Source organism: Macaca nemestrina, chromosome 5 (genome assembly GCF_043159975.1).
Source record: "Macaca nemestrina isolate mMacNem1 chromosome 5, mMacNem.hap1, whole genome shotgun sequence".
Lineage (NCBI taxonomy): Eukaryota > Metazoa > Chordata > Mammalia > Primates > Cercopithecidae > Macaca > Macaca nemestrina.
This window is the reverse complement of record NC_092129.1, coordinates 115,217,932-115,236,555: the sequence shown is the minus strand read 5'-3', so window position 1 is coordinate 115,236,555 and position 18,624 is coordinate 115,217,932. Positions and strand designations below refer to the sequence as shown.

At 38.5% G+C, this 18,624-nt stretch overlaps 1 protein-coding gene and 1 long non-coding RNA gene across 9 annotated transcripts in view; both read left to right on the top strand.

Annotated features, from left to right (window-relative positions):
* The window catches only part of LOC105479478 (small ArfGAP 1), a 191,570-nt gene that overhangs the window by 121,839 nt on the left and 51,107 nt on the right, over positions 1-18,624 (top strand). For 7 of the 8 annotated variants that reach the window (XM_071096884.1, XM_071096881.1, XM_071096887.1 and 4 more), the window contains one exon: positions 1,081-1,161. The exons of the other annotated variant lie outside the window; for it this stretch is intronic. In XM_071096884.1, coding sequence (XP_070952985.1) covers positions 1,081-1,161 — 81 coding nt within the window. The remainder of the gene's footprint in view (positions 1-1,080; positions 1,162-18,624) is intronic. 8 annotated transcript variants of the gene reach the window in all.
* LOC139363375 (uncharacterized) overlaps positions 1,176-18,624 on the top strand; it is a 42,252-nt gene continuing 24,803 nt past the window's right edge. The window contains exon 1 of the long non-coding RNA XR_011623632.1: positions 1,176-18,624. This exon is cut by the window's right edge and continues 15,967 nt beyond it. This is a non-coding gene — a long non-coding RNA (uncharacterized lncRNA).

The window sequence follows — 18,624 nt, the reverse complement described above, 5'->3', positions numbered from 1 at the left end:
CCCCACCCTAATAAGCCTGAGGGTACTGCAGGAGACCAGGGCATATTTCAGTCCTTATCTCAACCGCATAAGACAGACACTCCTAGAGGGGCTGTTTATAGACCTCCCCCCAAGAATGCAATTCTCTTCCTAGAGTATTAATATCAATATTCCTTGCTAGGAAAAGAATTTAGTGATCTCTTCCCTGCTTGCACGTCTGTTTATAGGCTCTCTGCAAGAAGAAAATTATGACTTTTTTTGCCCAACCCGACAGGCAGTCAGACCTTATGGTTGTCTTTCCTTGTTCCCTAAAATCGCTGTTATTCTCTTCTTTTTCAAGGTGCACTGATTTCATATTGTTCAAACACACAAGTTTTACAATCAATTTGTATAGTTAACGCAGTCATCACAGTGGACCTGAGGTGACGTATATCCTCAGCTTACGAAGATAACAGGATTAAGAGATTAAAGTAAGACAGGTGTAAGAAATTATAAGAGTATTATTAGGGAGGTGATAAATGTCCATGAAATCTTCACAATTCATGTTCCTCTGCCATGGCTCCAGCTTGTCCCTCCGTTCGGGGTCCCTGACTTCCTGTAACACTGAAGATATTTTGTGATTAAAAAAAGCAGATTTTTAGTCTTCCTCTTATATTTACCTATTATAATTTATCTTTGTATAATAAAGAAGTCTGTCCTATCACTTAGTTTTTTTTTTTTCTCATTCATAATTCAACTGCGTGATTGCTGTTACGAAGTCGAACCTAATAGAAGGATATAGTGAGAATTTATTGAATGGAGAGCTCATTCATTTAAAACAAACACAAAACAAACCCTAATATATCAAAGAAGTTCTAAATTGTCTTAACTCTGTGCCTCTGTCTTAATTTTTTCACAGATATTCTTTGCTGTCATCAGCATATAACCTCAATGAGAATATGAATTTGCTATGTTTACTATTATATTTCAGTAGCACATAGATATTGTAATTACTGAGTATTTCTACCTTTTTTTAAATGATGACTCAAACTAATAAAAATGAGTCAAAAGTTGCCATTTTTTTAAAAAGTAAACTTATCAAAACTTTGGGCTGTGTTTTAGAAAGAAAAGGAAAAAAAAAAGGAAGAGAAAAGGAGAGAAAAGGAGCCAGAAAAGCCGGCAAAACTACTTACAACTGAAAAGGTAAAATTCTTTTTTAAATTATTTTATTTTATTATTTTATTTTATTTTTTTATTATACTTTAAGTTCTAGGGTACATGTGCACAACGTGCAGGTTTGTTACATATGTATACGTGTGCCGTGTTGGTGTGCTGCACCCATTAACTTGTCATTTATATTAGGTATATCTCCCAATGCTATCCCTCCCCGCTTCCCCCACCTCACAACAGGCCCCGGTGTGTGATGTTCCCCTTCCTGTGTCCCAGTGTTCTCATTGTTTAATTCCCACCTATGAGTGAGAACATGCAGCGTTTAGTTTTCTGTTCTTACGATAGTTTGCTGAGAATGATGGTTTCCAGCTTCATCCTTGTCCCTACAAAGGACACGAACTCATCCTTTTTTATGGCTGCATAGTATTCCATGGTGTATATGTGCCACTTTTCCTAATCCAGTCTGTCATTGATGGACATTTGGGTTGGTTCCAAGTCTTTGCTATTGTGAATAGTGCCACAATAAACATATGTGTGCGTGTGTCTTTATAGCAGCATGATTTATAATCCTTTGGGTATATCCCCAGTAATGGCATGGCAGGGTCAAATGGTATTTCTAGTTCTAGATCCTTGAGGAATCGCCACACTGTCTTCCACAATGGCTGAACTAGTTTACAGTCCCACCAACAGTGTAAAAGTGTTCCTATTTCTCCACATCCTCTCCAGCACCTGTTGTTTCCTGACTTTTTAATGATTGCCGTTCTAACTGGTGTGAGATGGTATCTCATTGTGTTTTGATTTGCATTTCTCTGATGGCCAGTGATGATGAGCATTTTTTCATGTGTCTGTTGGCTGCATAAATGCAGTGTCTTCTTTTGAGAAGTGTCTGTTCATATCCTTTGCCCACTTTTTGATGGGGTTGTTTGTTTGTTTCTTGTAAATTTGTTTAAATTATTTGTAGATTCTGGATATTAGCCCTTGGTCAGATGAGTAGATTGCAAAAATTTTCTCCCATTCTCTAGGTTGCCTGTTCACTCTGATGGTAGTTTCTTTTGCTGTGCAGAAGCTCTTTAGTTTAATTAGATCCCATTTGTGAATTTTGGCTTTTGTTGCCATTGCTTGTGGTGTTTTAGACATGAAGTCCTTGCCCATGCCTATGTCCTGCATGGTATTGCCTAGGTTTTCTTCTAGGGTTTTTATGGTTTTAGGTCTAACATTTAAGTCTGTAATCCATCTTGAATGAATTTTTTTATAGGGTGTAAGAAGGGATCCAGTTTCAGCTTTCTACTTATGGCTAGACAATTTTCCCAGCAACATTTATTAAATAGGCAATCCTTTACCCATTTCTTGTTTTTGTCAGGTTTGTCAAAGATCAGATGATTGTAGATGTGTGGTATTATTTCTGAGGACTCTGTTGTGTTCCATTGGTCTATATCTCTGTTTTGGTACCAGTACCATGCAGTTTTGGTTACTGTAGCCTTGTAATACAGTTTGAAGTCAGGTAGCGTGATGCCTCCAGCTTTGTTCTTTTGGCTTAGGATTTTCTTGGCAATGCGGGCTCTTTTTTGGTTCCATATGAACTTTAAAGTAGTTTTTTTCCAATTCTGTGAAGAAAGTCATTGGTAGCTTAATGGGGATGGCATTGAATCTATAAATTACCTTGGGCAGTATGGGCATTTTCACAATATTGATTCTTCTTGTCAATGAGCATGGAATGTTCTTCTATTTGTTTGTGTCCTCTTTTATTTCATTGAGCAGTGGTTTGTAGTTCTCCTTGAAGAGGTCCTTTACATCCCTTGTAAGTTGGCTTCCTAGGTATTTTATTCTCTTGGAAGCAATTGTGAATGGGAGTTCACTCATGATTTGGCTCTCTGTTTTTCTATTATTGGTGTGTAAGAATGCTAGTGACTTTTACACATGATTTTGTACCCTGAGACTTTGCTGAAGTTGCTTATCAGCTTAAGGAGATTTGGGGCTGAGACGATGGGGTTTTCTAAATATACAGTCATGTCATGTGCAAACAGGGACAATTTGACTTCCTCTTTTCCTAATTGAATACCCTTTATTTCTTTCTGCTGCCTGATTGCTCTGGCCAGAACTTCCACCACTATGTTGAATAGGAGTGGTGAGAGAGGGCATCCCTGTCTTATGCCAGTTTTCAAGTGGAATGCTTCCAGTTTTTCCCCATTCAGTATGATATTGGCTGTGGGTTTGTCATAAATAGCTCTTACTATTTTGAGATACATTCCATAAATCCCGAATTTATTAAGAGTTTTTAGCATGAAGGGCTGTTGAATTTTGTCAAAGGCCTTTTCTACATCTATTGAGATAATCATGTGGTTTTTGTCTTTGGTTCTGTTTATATGCTGGGTTACGTTTATTGATTTGTGTATGTTGAACCAGCCTTGCATCCCAGGGATGAAGCCCACTTGATCATGGGAGGTAAGCTTTTTGATGTGCTGCTGAATTCAGTTTGCCAGTATTTTACTGAGGATTTTTGCATCAATGTACATCAGGGATATTGGTCTAAAATTCTCTTTTTTTTGTTGTGTCTCTGCAAGGCTTTGGTATCCGGATGATGTTGGCCTCATAAAATGAGTTAGGGAGGATTCCCTCTTTTTCTGTTGATTGGAATAATTTCAGAAGGAATGGTACCAGCTCCTCCTTGTACCTCCGGTAGAATTCGGCTGTGAATCCCTCTGGTCCTGGACTTTTTTTGATTGGTAGGCTATTAATTATTGCCTCAATTTCAGAGCCTGTTAACTGGTCTATTCAGAGATTCAGCTTCTTACTGGTTTAGTGTTGGGAGAGTGTATGTGTCCCGGAATTTATCCATTTCTTCTAGGTTTTCTAGTGTATTTACGTAGAGGTGTTTATAGTATTCTCTGATGGTAGTTTGTATTTTTGTGGGGCTGGTGGTGACATCCCCTTTATCATTTTTTATTGCATCTGTTTGATTCTTCTCTCTTTTCTTCTTTATTAGTCTTGCTAGTGGTCTATCAGTTTTGTTGATCTTTTCAAATAACCAGCTTCTGGATTCATTGATTTTTTGAAGGATTTTTTGTGTCTCTATCTCCTTCAGTTCTGCTCTGATCTTAGTTATTTCTTGCCTTCTGCTAGCTTTTGAATGTGTTTGCTCTTGCTTCTCTAGTTCTTTTAATTGTGATGTTAGGGTGTCAGTTTTAGATCTTTCCTGCTTTCTCTTGTGGCCATTTAGTGCTATAAATTTCCCTCTACACAGTGCCTTAAATGTGTCCCAGAGATTCTGGTATGTTGTATCTTTGTTCTCATTGATTTCAAAGAACATCTTTATTTCTGCCTTCATTTTGTTATGTACCCAGTAGTTATTCAGGAGCAGGTTGTTCAGTTTCCATGTAGTTGAGTGCTTTTGAGTGAGTATCTTAATCCTGAATTCTAGTTTGATTGCACTGTGGTCTGAGAGACAGTTTGTTATAATATCTGTTTTACATTTGCTGAGGAGTGCCTTACTTCTAACTATGTGGTTGGTTTTGGAACAAGTGCAATGTGCTGAGAAGGCTGTATATTCTGTTGATTTGGGGTGGAGAGTTCTATAGATGTCTATTAGGTCCGCTTGGTGCAGAGTTGAGTTCAATTCCTGGATATCCTTGTTAACTTTCTGTCTCGTTGATTTGTCTAATGTTGACAGCGGGGTGTTAAATTCTCCCATTATTATTGTATGGGAATCTAAGTCTCTTTGTAAGTCTCTAAGGACTTGCTTTATGAATCTAGGTGCCCCTGAATTTGGTGCAGTATATTTAGGATAGTTAGCTCTTTTTTTTGAATTGATCCCTTCACCATTATGTAATGGCCTTCTTGTCTCTTTTGATCTTTGTTGGTTTAAAGTCTGTTTTATCAGAGACTAGGATGCAACCCCTGCCTTTTTTTGTTTTCCATTTGCTTGATAGATCTTCCTCCATCCCTTTATTTTGAGCCTATGTGTGTCTCTATATGTGAGATGGGTCTCCTGGATACAGCAAATTGATGGGTCTTGACTCTTTATCCCATTTGTCAGTCTGTGTCTTTTAATTGGAGCATTAAGCCTGTTTTTATTTAAGGTTAATATTGTTATGTGTGAACTTAATCCTGTTACTATATTAGCTGGTTATTTTGCTTGTTAGTTGATGCAGTTTCTTCCTAGCATCAATGACCTTTACATTTTGGCATGTTTTTGTAGTGGCTGGTACCGGTTCCTTTCCATTTTTAGTGCTTCCTTCAGGAGCTCTTGTAGGGCAGACCTGGTGGTGACAAAATCTCTCAGCATTTACTTGTCCGTAAAGGATTTTATTTCTCCTTCACTTATGAAACTGAGTTTGGCTGGACATGAAATTCCGGGTTGAAAATTCTTTTCTTTAAGAATGTTGAAAATTGGCCCCCACTGTCTTTTGGCTTGTAGAGTTTCTGCTGAGAGATCTGCTATTAGTCTGATGGACTTCCCTTTGTGGGTAAACCGATCTTTCTCTCTGGCTACCCTTACCATTTTTTCCTTCATTTCAACTTTGGTGAATCTGACAGTTATGTGTGTTGGAGTTGCTCTTCTCGAGGAGTATCTTTGTGGCGTTCTCTGTATTTCCTGAATTTGAATGTTGGTCTGCCTTGCTAGGTCGGGGAAATTCTCCTGGATAATATCCTGCAGAATGTTTTCCAACTTGGTTCCATTCTCCCCGTCACTTTCAGGTACGCCACTCAGACGTAGATTTGGTCTTTTCACATAGTCCCATATTTCTTGGAGGCTTTGTTCATTTCTTTTTACTTTTTTCTGTAAACTTCTCTTCTTGCTTCATTTCAGTCATTTGATCTTCAGTCACTGATACCCTTTCTTCCAGTTGATTGAGTCGGTTACTGAAGCTTGTGCATTTGTCACGTAGTTCTTGTGTCATGGTTTTCATCTCTATCAGGTCGTTTAAAGATTTCTCTGCATTGGTTATTCTAGTTAGCCATTCATCAAATCTTTTTTCAACGTTTTTAGTTTTTTTGCACTGGGTTCGTAATTCCCCCTTTAGCTCAGAGAAGTCTGATTGTCTGAAGTCTTCTACTCTCAACTCGTCAAAGTCATTTTCTGTCCAGCTTTGTTCCGTTGCTGGAGAGGAGCTGCATTCCTTTGGAGGGGGAGAGGTGCTCTGATTTTTAGAATTTCCAGCTTTTCTGTACTACTTTTTCCCCATCTTTGTGGTTTTATCTACCTTTGGTCTTTGATGATGGTGATGTACAGATGGGGTTTTGGTGTGGATGTCCTTTCTGTTTGTTTTTCCTTCTAACAGTCAGGACCCTCAGCTGCAGGTCTGTTGGAGTTTGCTTGAGGTCCCCCTACAGACCCTGTTTGCCTGGGTATCAGCGGCAGAAACTGCAGAAGAGTGAATATTACTGAACAGCAAATGTTGCTGTCTGATTGTTCCTCTGGAAGGTTTGTCTCAGGGGTGTACCCAGCCGTGTGAGGTGTGAGGTGTCAGTCTGCCCCTAGTTGGGGGGATATCTCCCAGTTAGGCTACTCGGGAGTCAGGGACCCACTTGAGCAGACAGTCTGTCCGTTCTCAGGTCTCAAACTCCGTTCTGGGAAAACCACTGCTCTCTTCAAAGCTGTCAGACAGGGACATTTACATCTGCAGAGGTTTCTGCTGCCTTTTGTTTGGCTATGCCCTGTCCCCAGAGGTGCAGTCTACAGAGGCAGGCAGCCCTCCTTGAACTGGCGTGGGCTCCACCCAGTTCGAGCTTCCCGGCCACTTTGTTTACCTACTTAAGCCTCAGCAATGGCGGGCACCCCTCCCACAGTCTCACTGCTGCCTTGCAGTTAGGTCTCAGACTGCTGTGCTAGCAACCAGGGAGGCTCCGTGGGCATGGGACCCTCCAAGCCTGGTGCAGGATATAATTTCCTGGTGTGCCGTTCGCTAAGACCCTTGGTAAAGCCTGTATTAGGGTGGGAGTGACCCGATTTTCCAGGTGTTGTGTTCATGCCCCAGTGAGATGAACCTGGTACCTCAGTTGGAAATGCAGAAATCACCCATCTTCTGTGTCACTCATGCTGGGACCTGGAGGCTGGAGGCTGGAGCTGTTCCTATTCGGCCATCTTGGCACGGATCTCAGATTTTTTTTTTTTTTAATCTATTAGGATTACCATTTTATTTGTATACTTATATATTAGTGACTTTCTGGATATTTATAATATGTACATAATCATTATTTTCAACAAGCAATTGTTGAGTGAATGCTCTGTGCTCAGCATGTCCTTCTAGCTTGTCCCTATATTATTTGTCATCAGTTATTGATATGTGTGGGTATAAATTATCTGAGTTCCTTGGCGGCAGGTATTCTTCTGTGAATGACATAGAGAATGGTGTTTTTAGCTTTCACACACAGACTTAGAAGACTTAGAATTTTAGAGAATGAAGAGACGTAAATGAAAGGGGCTTCAGAAAAGACTCTGTGCTTAAGGTTAGCCTTTGAGCTACCTCTTAAATCATAGGTAGGATTAAGGTGGAAGACAGGGGTACATGTTTAAGAGAACAGCCTGAAGAATGCATGAAAAGTGTAAATAAAATATGTTTAGAAAAATAGTGAATTTTAAGAAAAGGATTTGTCTATGTATAGAAAGTAGTGAAAAATAAGACCAGAGTGGTAGATTCAACTCAAATTGTAAATGTTTATTCTTCTGGGGGGAGGAAAGGCTGTGAGCAGCACTTCAAGTTCTAAAGCACATGGTACTCCTAATTCAGAAGGGTTTTTTGAAGATTATTTTAGCAGTGATATGCAGGATAGATGTGATTAGGCAAAGCAGAGGTACTGAGAACGTTGTACTTTGTAAAGGGATTGGTTAAATATTCATGGTGGCTTGGCTTTGAATGCATTTCATCATAAGAGCATGGAATCATACTAAGAGAATTGTCAGTAAAGGAAGCATCCTTGATTTTAGTTGTTGAAATTTTAAAAATCAACTTTGTTGAGGCATAAATTGCATACTGCAAAAGTACATCCATTAAAGTACATAATAGAAGTATTGTATATAAGAAAGAAGGTCCATTCTGCTGTTCAACATTTGGATTATCTAGAGGTTTTAACTATTCTAAATAATGCTGCTTTGAAGCTTTTGTATATGGAATCTAAGCTTGTATTTTTTTAGGGTGACTTAGTAGTGGAATTTCTGCATCATAAAGTATGTGCGTCTTCAAGTTTACTGGATAATGTCAAACTTTTTTCCAAAGTGTATACCAAAGGTACTCTTACCATCAAAGTAACTTCATGTTCTCTGCAACACATAGTGTTGTCAGTCAGGGATTTTAGCATTTGTGATACGGTGAGTATGTAATGGTATCTCATTAAATTTTTACTGTTCATTTCCTTGATTACAAAATGGGACCCAGTGCCTTTTCATGTCTTTTTTGCTTTCTTTTTTTCACTATAGCTTCATTTATTTTACATTTAAAAAACGAAAATAATACATGTGAAAATATGGCACGTGTTTTTTAAAAAGTGGAACTTTAAATGGGGTGTGATGGTGCACATCTGTAGTCCCCAGCTACTTGGGAGGAGGCTGAGGTGGGAGGATCACTTGAGCCCAGGAATTTGAGGCTGCAGTGTGCTATGATCATACCTGTGAATAGCCACTGCACTGGATCCAGCATGGGTAATACAGCAAGACCCCCTTTAAAAAAAAATACAGAAGGGAATGAAAAACAAAAATCTTCCTTTTCATAGGCCTGGTTCAGGTCTTTTGCCAATTTTTCTGTTGGATTGCCTGCTTTTCCTCATTAATTTGTAGCTGTCTATACACATATACATACGTATAGGAGATGCTAGTCCTTTTTCAGTTAAGTGTTTGCAAATACCTTATTTCTTCATTATGGCTAATTTTGTTTCTGTTTTAATTTATTTTATTTTAATTTTTTAATTATTATACTTTAAGTTCTAGGGTACATGTGCACAACATGCAGGTTTGTTACACAGGTATACATGTGCCATGTTGGTTTGCTGCACCCATCAACTCGTCATTTAAATTAGGTATTTCTCCTCTAATGCTATCCCTCCCACGGCCCCCCACCCCTCGACAGGCCCCAGTGTGTGATGTTCCCTGCCCTGTGTCCAACTGTTCTCATTGTTCAGTTCCCACCTATGAGTGAGAACGTGCGGTGTTTGGTTTTTTGTCCTTACGATAGTTTGCTGAGAATGATGGTTTCCAGCTTCATCCATGTCCCTGCAAAGGACATGAACTCATCCTTTTGTTATGGCTGCATAGTATTCCATGGTGTATATGTGCCACATTTTCTTAATCAGGTCTGTCATTGATGGACATTTGGGTTGGTTCCAAGTCTTTGCTATTGTGAATAGTACCGCAATAAACATACGTTTGCATGTGTCTTTATAGTAGCATAATTTATAATCCTTTGGGTATATACTCAGTAACGGGATCACTGGGTCAAATGGTATTTCTAGTTCTAGATCCTTGAGGAATTGCCACACTCTCTTCCAGAATGGCTGAAGTAATTTATACCACCACCAGCAGTATAAAAGTGTTCCTATTTCTCCACATCCTATCCAGCACCTGTTGTTTCCTGACTTTTTAATGATCGCCATTCTAACTACCATGAGATGGTATCTCTTTGTGGTTTTCATTTGCATTTCTGTAATGACCAGTGATGATGAGTATTTTTTCATGTGTCTGTTGGCTGTGCATAAATGCAGTGTCTTCTTTTGAGAAGTGTCTGTTCGTATCCTTTGTCCACTTTTTGATGGGGTGGTTGGTTTTTTTCTTGTAAATTTGTTTAAGTTCTTTGTAGATTCTGGATATTAGCCCTTTGTCAGATGAGTAGATTGCAGAAATGTTCTCCCATTCTGTAGGTTGCCTGTTCACTCTGATGGTAGTTTCTTTTGCTGTGCAACTCTTTAGTTTAATTAGATCCCATTTGTCAATTTTGGCTTTTGTTGCCATTGCTTGTGGTGTTTTAGACATGAAGTCCTTGCCCATACCTATGTCCTGCATGGTATTGCCTAGGTTTTCTTCTGGAGTTTTTATGGTTTTAGGTCTAACATTTAAGTCTTTAATCCACCTGCAATTAATTTTCATGTAAGGTGTAAGGAAGGGATCCAGTTTCAGCTTTCTACCTATGGCTAGACAGTTTTCCCAGCAACATTTATTAAATAGGCAATCCTTTCCCCATTTCTTGTTTTTGTCAGGTTTGTCAAAGATCAGATGGTTGTAGAGGTGTGGTATTATTTCTCAGGCCTCTGTTCTGTTCCATTGGTGTATCTCTCTGTTTTGGTACCAGTACCATGCAGTTTTGGTTACTGTAGCCTTGTAGTATAGTTTGAAGTCAGGTAGCGTGATGCCTCCAGCTTTGTTCCTTTGGCTTAGGATTGTCTTGGCTATGCGGGCTCTTTTTTGGTTCCATATGAACTTTAAAGTAGTTTTTTCTAATTCTGTGAAGAAAGTCATTGGTAGCTTAATGGGGATGGCATTGAATCTATAAATTACCTTGGGCAGTATGGCCACTTTCACGGTATTGATTCTTCCTATCCATGAGCATGAAATGTTCTTCCATTTGTTTGTGTCCTCCTATTTCGTTGAGCAGTGGTTTGTAGTTCTCCTTGAAGAGGTCCTTTACATCTCTTGTAAGTTGGATTCCTAGGTATTTTATTCTCTTTGTAGCAATTGTGAATGGGAATTCACTCATGATTTCGTGCTCTGTTTGTCATTGTTGTATGGGAATGCTTGTGATTTTTGCACCTTGATTTTGTATCCTGAGACTTTGCTGAAGTTGCTTCTCAGCTTAAAGAGATTTTGGGCTGAGACAATGGCGTTTTCTAAATATACAACCATGTCATCTGCAAACAGGGACAGTTTGACTTCCTCTTTTCCTAATTGAGTACCCTTATTGAGCTCTTATTATTTTGAGGTACATTCCATCAATACCTAGTTTATTGAGAGTTTTTAGCATGAAGGGCTGTTGAATTTTTCAAAGGCCTTTTCTGCATCTGTTGAAATAATCATGTGGTTTTTGTCATTGGTTCTGTGTAGGTGATGGATTACATTTATTGATTTCTGGTTGTTGAACTAGCCTTGAATCTCAGGGATGAAGCCGACTTGATTGTGGTGGATAAGCTTTTTGATGTGCTACTAGATTCGGTGTGCTGGTATTTTATTGAGGATTTTTGCATCGATGTTCATGAGGAATATTGGTCTAAAATTCTCTTTTTTTGTTGTGTCTCTGCCAGGCTTTGGTATCCGGATGATATTGGCCTCATAAAATGAATTAGGGAGGATTCCCTCTTTTTCTATTGATTAGAATAGTTTCAGAAGGAATGGTACCAGCTCTTCTTTTTACCTCTGGTAGAATTTGACTGTGAATCCCTCTGGTCCTGGACTTTTTTTGATTGGTAGGCTATTAATGATTGCCTCAGTTTCAGAGCCTGATATTGGTCTATTCAGAGATTCAGCTTCTTCCTGGTGTAGTCTTGGGAGGGTGTATGTGTCCAGGAATTTATCCATTTCTTCTAGATTTACTAGTTTATTTGAGTAGAGGTGTTTATAGTATTCTCTGATGGTAGTTTGTATTTCAGTGGGATTGGTGGTGATATCCCCTTTATCATTTTTTATTGCATCTATTTGATTCTTCTCTCTTTTCTTCTTTGTTAGTCTTGCTAGCAGTCTGTCAATTTTGTTGATATTTTCAAAAAACCACCTCCTGGATTCATTGATTTTTTGAGAGGTTTTTATGTTTCCATCTCCTTTAGTTCTGCTCTGATCTTAGTTATTTCTTGCCTTCTGCTAGCTTTTGAATGTGTTTGCTCTTGCTTCTCTTGTTCTTTTAATCGTGATGTTAGGGTGTCAGTTTTAGATCTTTCCTGCTTTCTCTTGTGGCCATTTAGTGCTATAAATTTCCCTCTACACAGTGCCTTAAATGTGTCCCAGAGATTCTGGTATGTTGTATCTTTGTTCTCACTGGTTTCAAAGAACATCTTTATTTCTGCCTTCATTTCGTTATTCATCCAGTAGTTATTCAGGAGCAGGTTGTTCAGTTTCCGTGTAGTTGTGTGGTTTTGAATGAGTTTCTTAATCCTGAGTTCTAATTTGATTGGATTTGGTCTGAGAGGTAGTTTGTTGTGATTTCTGTTCTTTTACATTTGCTGAGCAGTGCTTTACTTCCAATTATGTGGTCAATTTTAGAATAAGTGTGATGTGGTGCTGAGAAGAGTATATATCCTGTTGATTTGGGGTGGAGAGTTCTGTAGATGTCTATTAGGTCTGCTTGTTGCAGAGCTGAGTTCAAGTTCTAAATATCCTTGTTAACCTTCTGTCTTGTTGATTTGCCTAATATTGACAGCAGGGTGTTAAAGTCTCCCATTATTATTGTATGGGAGTCTAAGTCTGTTTGTAGGTCTCCAAGTACTCACTTTGTGAATCTGGGTGCTCCTGTATTTGATGCATATATATTTAGGATAGTTAGCTCTTCTTGTTGAATTGATCCCTTTACCATTATGTAATGGCTTTTTTCGTCTCTTTTGATCTTTGTTGGTTTAAAGTCTGTTTTATCAGAGACTAGGATTGCAACCCCTGCTTTTTTTGCTGTCCACTTGCTTGGTAAATCTTCCTCCATCTATTTATTTTGAGCCTGTGTCTGTCTCTGCACGTGAGATGGGTCTCCTGAATACGGCACCTGATGAGTCTTGACTGTTACCCAATTTGTCAGTCTGTGTCTTTTAATTGGGGCATTTAGCCCATTTACATTTAAGGTTAATATTGTTATGTGTGAATTTAATTCTGTCATTGTGCTGTTAGGTGGTTATTTTGTTCATTAATTCATGCAGTTTCTTCATAGCTTCAATGGTCTTTACGATTTGGCATGTTTTTGCAGTCACTGGTACTGGTTGTTCCTTTCCATGTTTAGTGTTTCCTTCAGGAGCTCTTGTAAGGCAGGCCTGGTGGTGACACAATCTCTCAGCATTTGCTTGTCTGTAAAGGATTTTATTTCTCATTCTCTTGTGAAACTCCGTTTGGCTGGATATGAAATTCTGGGTTAAAAATTCTTTTCTTTCAGAATGTTGAATGTTGGCTCCCACTCTCTTCTGACTTGTAGGGTTTCTGCCGAGAGACCGCTGTTAGTCTCATGGACTTCCCTTTGTGGGTAGCCTGACCTTTCTCTCTGGCTGCCCTTAACACTTTTTCCTTCATTTCAACCCTGGTGAATCTGACAATTTTGTGTCTTGGGGTTGCTCTTCTTCAAGAGTATCTTGTGGTGGTCTCTGTTTTTCCTGAATTTAAATGTTGGTCTGTCTTGCTAGGTTGGGTAAGTTCTCCTGGATAATATCTTGAAGAGCGTTTTCTAACTTGGTTCTATTCTCCCCATCCCTTTCAGGAACATCAATCTAACGTAGAGTTGGTCTTTTCATATAGTTTTATATTTCTTGGAGTGTTTGTTCATTTCGTTTTACTCTTTTTTCTCTAATCTTGTCTTCTCGCTTTATTTCATTAATTTAATCTTCAATATCTGATATCCTTTCTTCCACTTGATAGAATCGGCTATTGAAGCTTGTGCACGCGTCACAAAGTTCTTGTGCTGTGGTTTTCAGATCCATCAGGTCTTTTAAGGTCTTCTCTACACTGTTTGTTCCAGTTAGCCATTCGTCTAACCTTTTTTCAAGGTTTTTAGCTTTCTTGCGATGGGTTAGAACATATTCCTTTAGCTCCGAGAAGTTTGTTATTACCGACCTTTTGAAGCCTACTTCTGTCAACTCATCAAAGTCATTCTCCATTAGCTTTATTCCGTTGCTGGCGAGGAGCTGTGATCCTTTGGAGGAGAAGAGGCGCTCTGGTTTTTAGAATTTTCAGCTTTTCTGCCCTGATTTCTCCCCATTTTTGTGGTTTTATCTATCTTTGGTCTTTGATATTGGTGACCTACAGATGGGATTTTGGTGTGGATCTCCTTTTTGTTGATATTGATGCTATTCCTTTCTCCTTGTTAGTTTTCCTTGTAACAGTCAGGTCCCTCCACTGCAGGTCTGTTGGTGTTTGCTGGAGGTCCACTCCAGACCCTGTTTGCTTGGGTATCACCAGCAGAGGCTGCAGAACAGCAAATATTGAAGAGCTCTGAATACTGCTGCCTGATCCTTCCTCTGGAAGTTTTATCCCAGAGGAGTACCCACCTGTGTGAGGTGTCTGTCAGTTCCTACTGGGAGGTGTCTCCCAGTTAGGCTACACGGGGGTCAGGGACCCACTTGAGGAGGCAAGTGTGTCCATTCTCAGAGCTCAAATGCTGTGCTGGGAGAACTACTGCTCTCTTCAGAGCTGTCAGGGAGGGACGTTTAAGTGTGCAGAAGTTTCTGCTGCACCTGAAACTATGCCCTGCCCACTGAGGTGCAGTCTATAGAGGCAGTGAGCCTTGCTGAGCTGCGGTGGGCTCTACCAAGTTTTAGCTTCCCAGCCACTTTGTTTACCTACTGAAGCCTCAGCAATAGCGGATGTGTGTCCCCTTGCCTGGCTGCAGCTTCGCAGTTTGATCTCAGACTGCTGCGCTAGTAGTGAGTGTGGGACCTGCCAAGCCAGGCACAGGAGAGAATTTCCTGGTCTATCAGTTGCTAAGACCATGGGAAAAGCACAGTGTTTAGGTGGGAGTGTCCCGTTTTTCCAGGTACAGTCTGTCATGGCTTCCCTTGGCTAGGAAAGGGAAATCCCAGACCCCTTGTGCTTTCCCGGTGAGGTGATGCCCCGCCCTGCTTCAGCTCGCCCTCTGTGGGCTGCACCCACTGTGCAACCAGTCCCAGTGAGATGAACCAGGTACCTCAGTTGGAAATGCAGAAATCATCCATCTTCTGTGTCGATCACGCTGGGAGGTGCAGACCGGATGTTCCTATTCGGCCATCTTTCATGTGTTTGAAAGAAGGTGCTTGACAGGGATTATTTATTCTAGAATTGGTTTTTTCAAGTCAAACTTATTTCTATAAGTAATTAAAGCCATTAATATAGTTCTTGACACATTGTAATAGCTTAATAAGCAGTTAAATATATATTATTTGGGAGTTGGAAAGAACCATACTTACCTCGTTTAAGTTCCTTATTTTATGAAGAAATAAACTAAATCCTCGAAGAACCTAAAGTCTCTCAGAAGTCAGTTGCTCAGTGTTAGCAGTTGCTGGCAGCTCAGGAATTTGAACCCAAGTCTTCTGGTTTCAAACCCTGTGTTGTGTGTGTGTGTGTGTGTGTGTGTGTGTGCGCGCGCGCGCGTGTATTTCGATATGATATATATGTCTTTAGGTTCCTTTCTTACTGCAATTTAAAGTGCTGTTGTACATTCTACATAATTTTATAATGAATTATCCAGGCTTCCCTATAAAAGAACTGTGTTCATATGTAACCTCATCCCATACTATGCTAATTAGGGAATTAATAACTTTGATTTGTTAGTTTCTAGTTAGCCGCTTCTTACTTCTGTAAACTTGTTTTCCTTGAGCAGTCTACTACTTTTGTTTAAATTGTATTTTGTTTATACCTAAGTCTCATTGAGGTTTACATTTTTGTAGTGTTCCAGCAACTATTACTAATTGGGTCAGTTGGAGCTAGGCTTACTTTTTTTTTCTGGGAGGAGAAAGGTAAAACCTAAAAATGTAATGAATCAAGTGACTAATAAGGCAGATGCCTTTGATATTTAAATAGATATCTCTCTTTTATGCTTAAGATATGCCAGTAGAAAATTGTATGTAAATTTCGTTTTTTCTGTAATACTCTGACATTCATTGGACATTTCTGTTTAATTCACTTAGTTTAGATTTATGTACTAGGGTGTGTCTCAAGTAATCAATGATCTATGAATATGTTTCTGTAGATGAGGAGTGCTCTATTAAAGGAATGTTTTATGGGTTATCTTTCAGTTTAATCAGATTTTAATTTCTCCTTTGGACATTTCTAAATTTTATAGGTTTTCTCAAAGGTTTATATATCAAAGCATGGAACATAGAAAATAATCAATTCTTTGCTGGCAAAAAAAGTTAAGCCTGTTTAAGGTGATTGCTATTCTTTTCTGGTTACACTACTATTTATTACAACATATATATACAGGTGACACTAGAACAATGCTGGAGTTGTATCCCTGATCCCCACTGTACAGATGAAAATCCTCATATAACTTTTGATTCCTTGGAAACTTGACCACTAATAGCCTATTGTTGACTGGAAGCCTTATAAATAACATAAACAGTCAATACATATTTTGTATGTCACATGTATTAGATATTGTATTCTTAAAGTAAGCTAGAGAAACTAAAATGTTATTAAGAAAATCAGAAAGAAGAGAAGATATATTTACTGTTCATTAAGTGGAAGTAGATCATCATAAAGGTTTTTATCGTCATCATCTTCATGTTGAGTTGACTGAGGAGGAAGAAGAAGAGGAGGTGCTGGTCTTCCTGTCTCAGAGATGGCAGAGGTGGAAGAAAATCCACATGTAAGTGTATCCACGCAGTTTAAACCCATGTCGTTCAACGATCAACTGTACTTATTATGTATTAAGTTCTGAAACTTCTGATCATATATTAAGAAATGTAATATAGGAATCAGCAAACTTTTTTCTGTGAAGAACCAGATAGTAAATATTTTAAGCTGTAGACTGTAAAGTGTCTTTCACAACTACTCTTTTCTTGTAGCATGAAAGCAGAATGTGAATGTGTTCCATGAAAACTTTATTTTTAAAAACAGGTAGCCAAATTTGTTGAGACACTTCCTTCCCCAACTCCTTACAGTGAGAAATTGTTGCCGTGGAAGAAGCAGGGTCAGGTGGAGAGTCAGGCTCTAGCTCCTGATCCGTCAGTCACTTAACTGCACAGAGGCTCCTTTTCTTTATTTATTAAATGATAAGGTTTGCCTCGATGATCTCTACAGCCTCTTCTGCCAATAAATAACTTTAAATTTAGAATTGCTTGTTTCACCTATTGAACATAGGGGCTGATTCCAAACATCATCTAACAGTATCCTTAAAGGTGGATTTCAGATATCTACAGAATTCGCTTTTATTCAGTGACTTTTCCTCATTATTATTTTAAACTGGTTTCTCGCCCACCTTAGTTACTGCTCTCTTTATTTTTCTGTTAAAACACAAAGTCTAATTTAGGAGAAAATATAACCATTTATTCCTAGTGCAGCCTATTTCTCTCTCTCTCTCTCTCTCTGTGTCTGTGTGTGTGTGTGTGTACACACCTACTGGTTTCTTGTATATATGCCTTGGGTGGAGTATTCTTAGTTTAAAATAGATTGTTTTCATTGGCACAGAGTCCCTAAAGTATGTATTGTGAATTTTTTAATGTAAAATAATGTCTCTTGTGCAGATATTTGCCATTAGCTTCTTGAAGTTTTTAAGAGAAAATCGATTCACAAAGTACATAAAAGTAGAATACAAATTCCAGGAAGGAAAGTGCAGAAGCAGTAACACTATAAGAGAAGACCACTGCTTTTGATAATACATACTTACCAGCATCAATACATTTATCTCAAGATACAGCAAGTATTTGGGTATTTAAGGAGATAATGTAGATGAATACTGATTTTAAAAAAAATTAGTTGGGAAAGAAATGAAAACAACCATCAAATTTCCTCATTGAACAAACCTTTTATGTTAGTACAATTTAAAAAATACATTTGTACTTGATTAATATGTCATCTAACCTATTAATAATATAAGCACAAGATAACAATTGCAAATCTATTGAACTTGAAATTTCAGTATAACAATGTAAAAGTAATAACCAGTTGTAAATCAAATAAATTATTCTTAGTAAATCATTAAAGTTAAATTAAATGGCTCATTGCCAGATGCTAGATTGATAGGTTATGTTGTTTAGCAATCTGACAGATACATTTACACACCCACCAAGCTCTCAGTGTAATTTAATCTAAATAAACCTTTCGTATGATACGTGAATGTATTTTAGAACAAGATTAGTTTGATGATAATCTTTTGTTTGTAGATTTTTTAAGGAAATAATAGATTTAGTATCGCTATGTATTAGGTTTAGGAAGTATTTTAGTGTTGCTTCCCTGTTGTCCAAGTTTTATTATGGTATAGAATGCTAGTTGCTGTTAACAACTCCCCATCTTTCATTAGCTAGGAAGCATTAAAAGAGAAAAAATCTCTTTCCTCTGAAGTAGGAAAGATTACAGTGGTACCCCTAAGTAAAAATAATGTGTCTGTTTGGTAAATGTATAGGATTTCTTATTCTTTAGCCAAGAAATTGGTAAATGTGTGTTTCCTCCGAGTGGATTTTCTTTATTTTTCTTGAGATAGGGTCTTTCTGTGGTACTCAGGCATACGTAGAACTCCTGAGTTCAAAGGATCCTTCTGTCTCAGCCTTCTGCGCCTGACTAGCTGTGACTACAGACATACACCAATGTGCCTGGCTCTCCTAGTAGGTTTTTGATAGTCTCTCTCTTCTACTTCCGCATAGTGTTCAAACCAGATGTATTTGTAAGAAGTCACAAGATACATGTAAGCAAGAAGAAAAAAT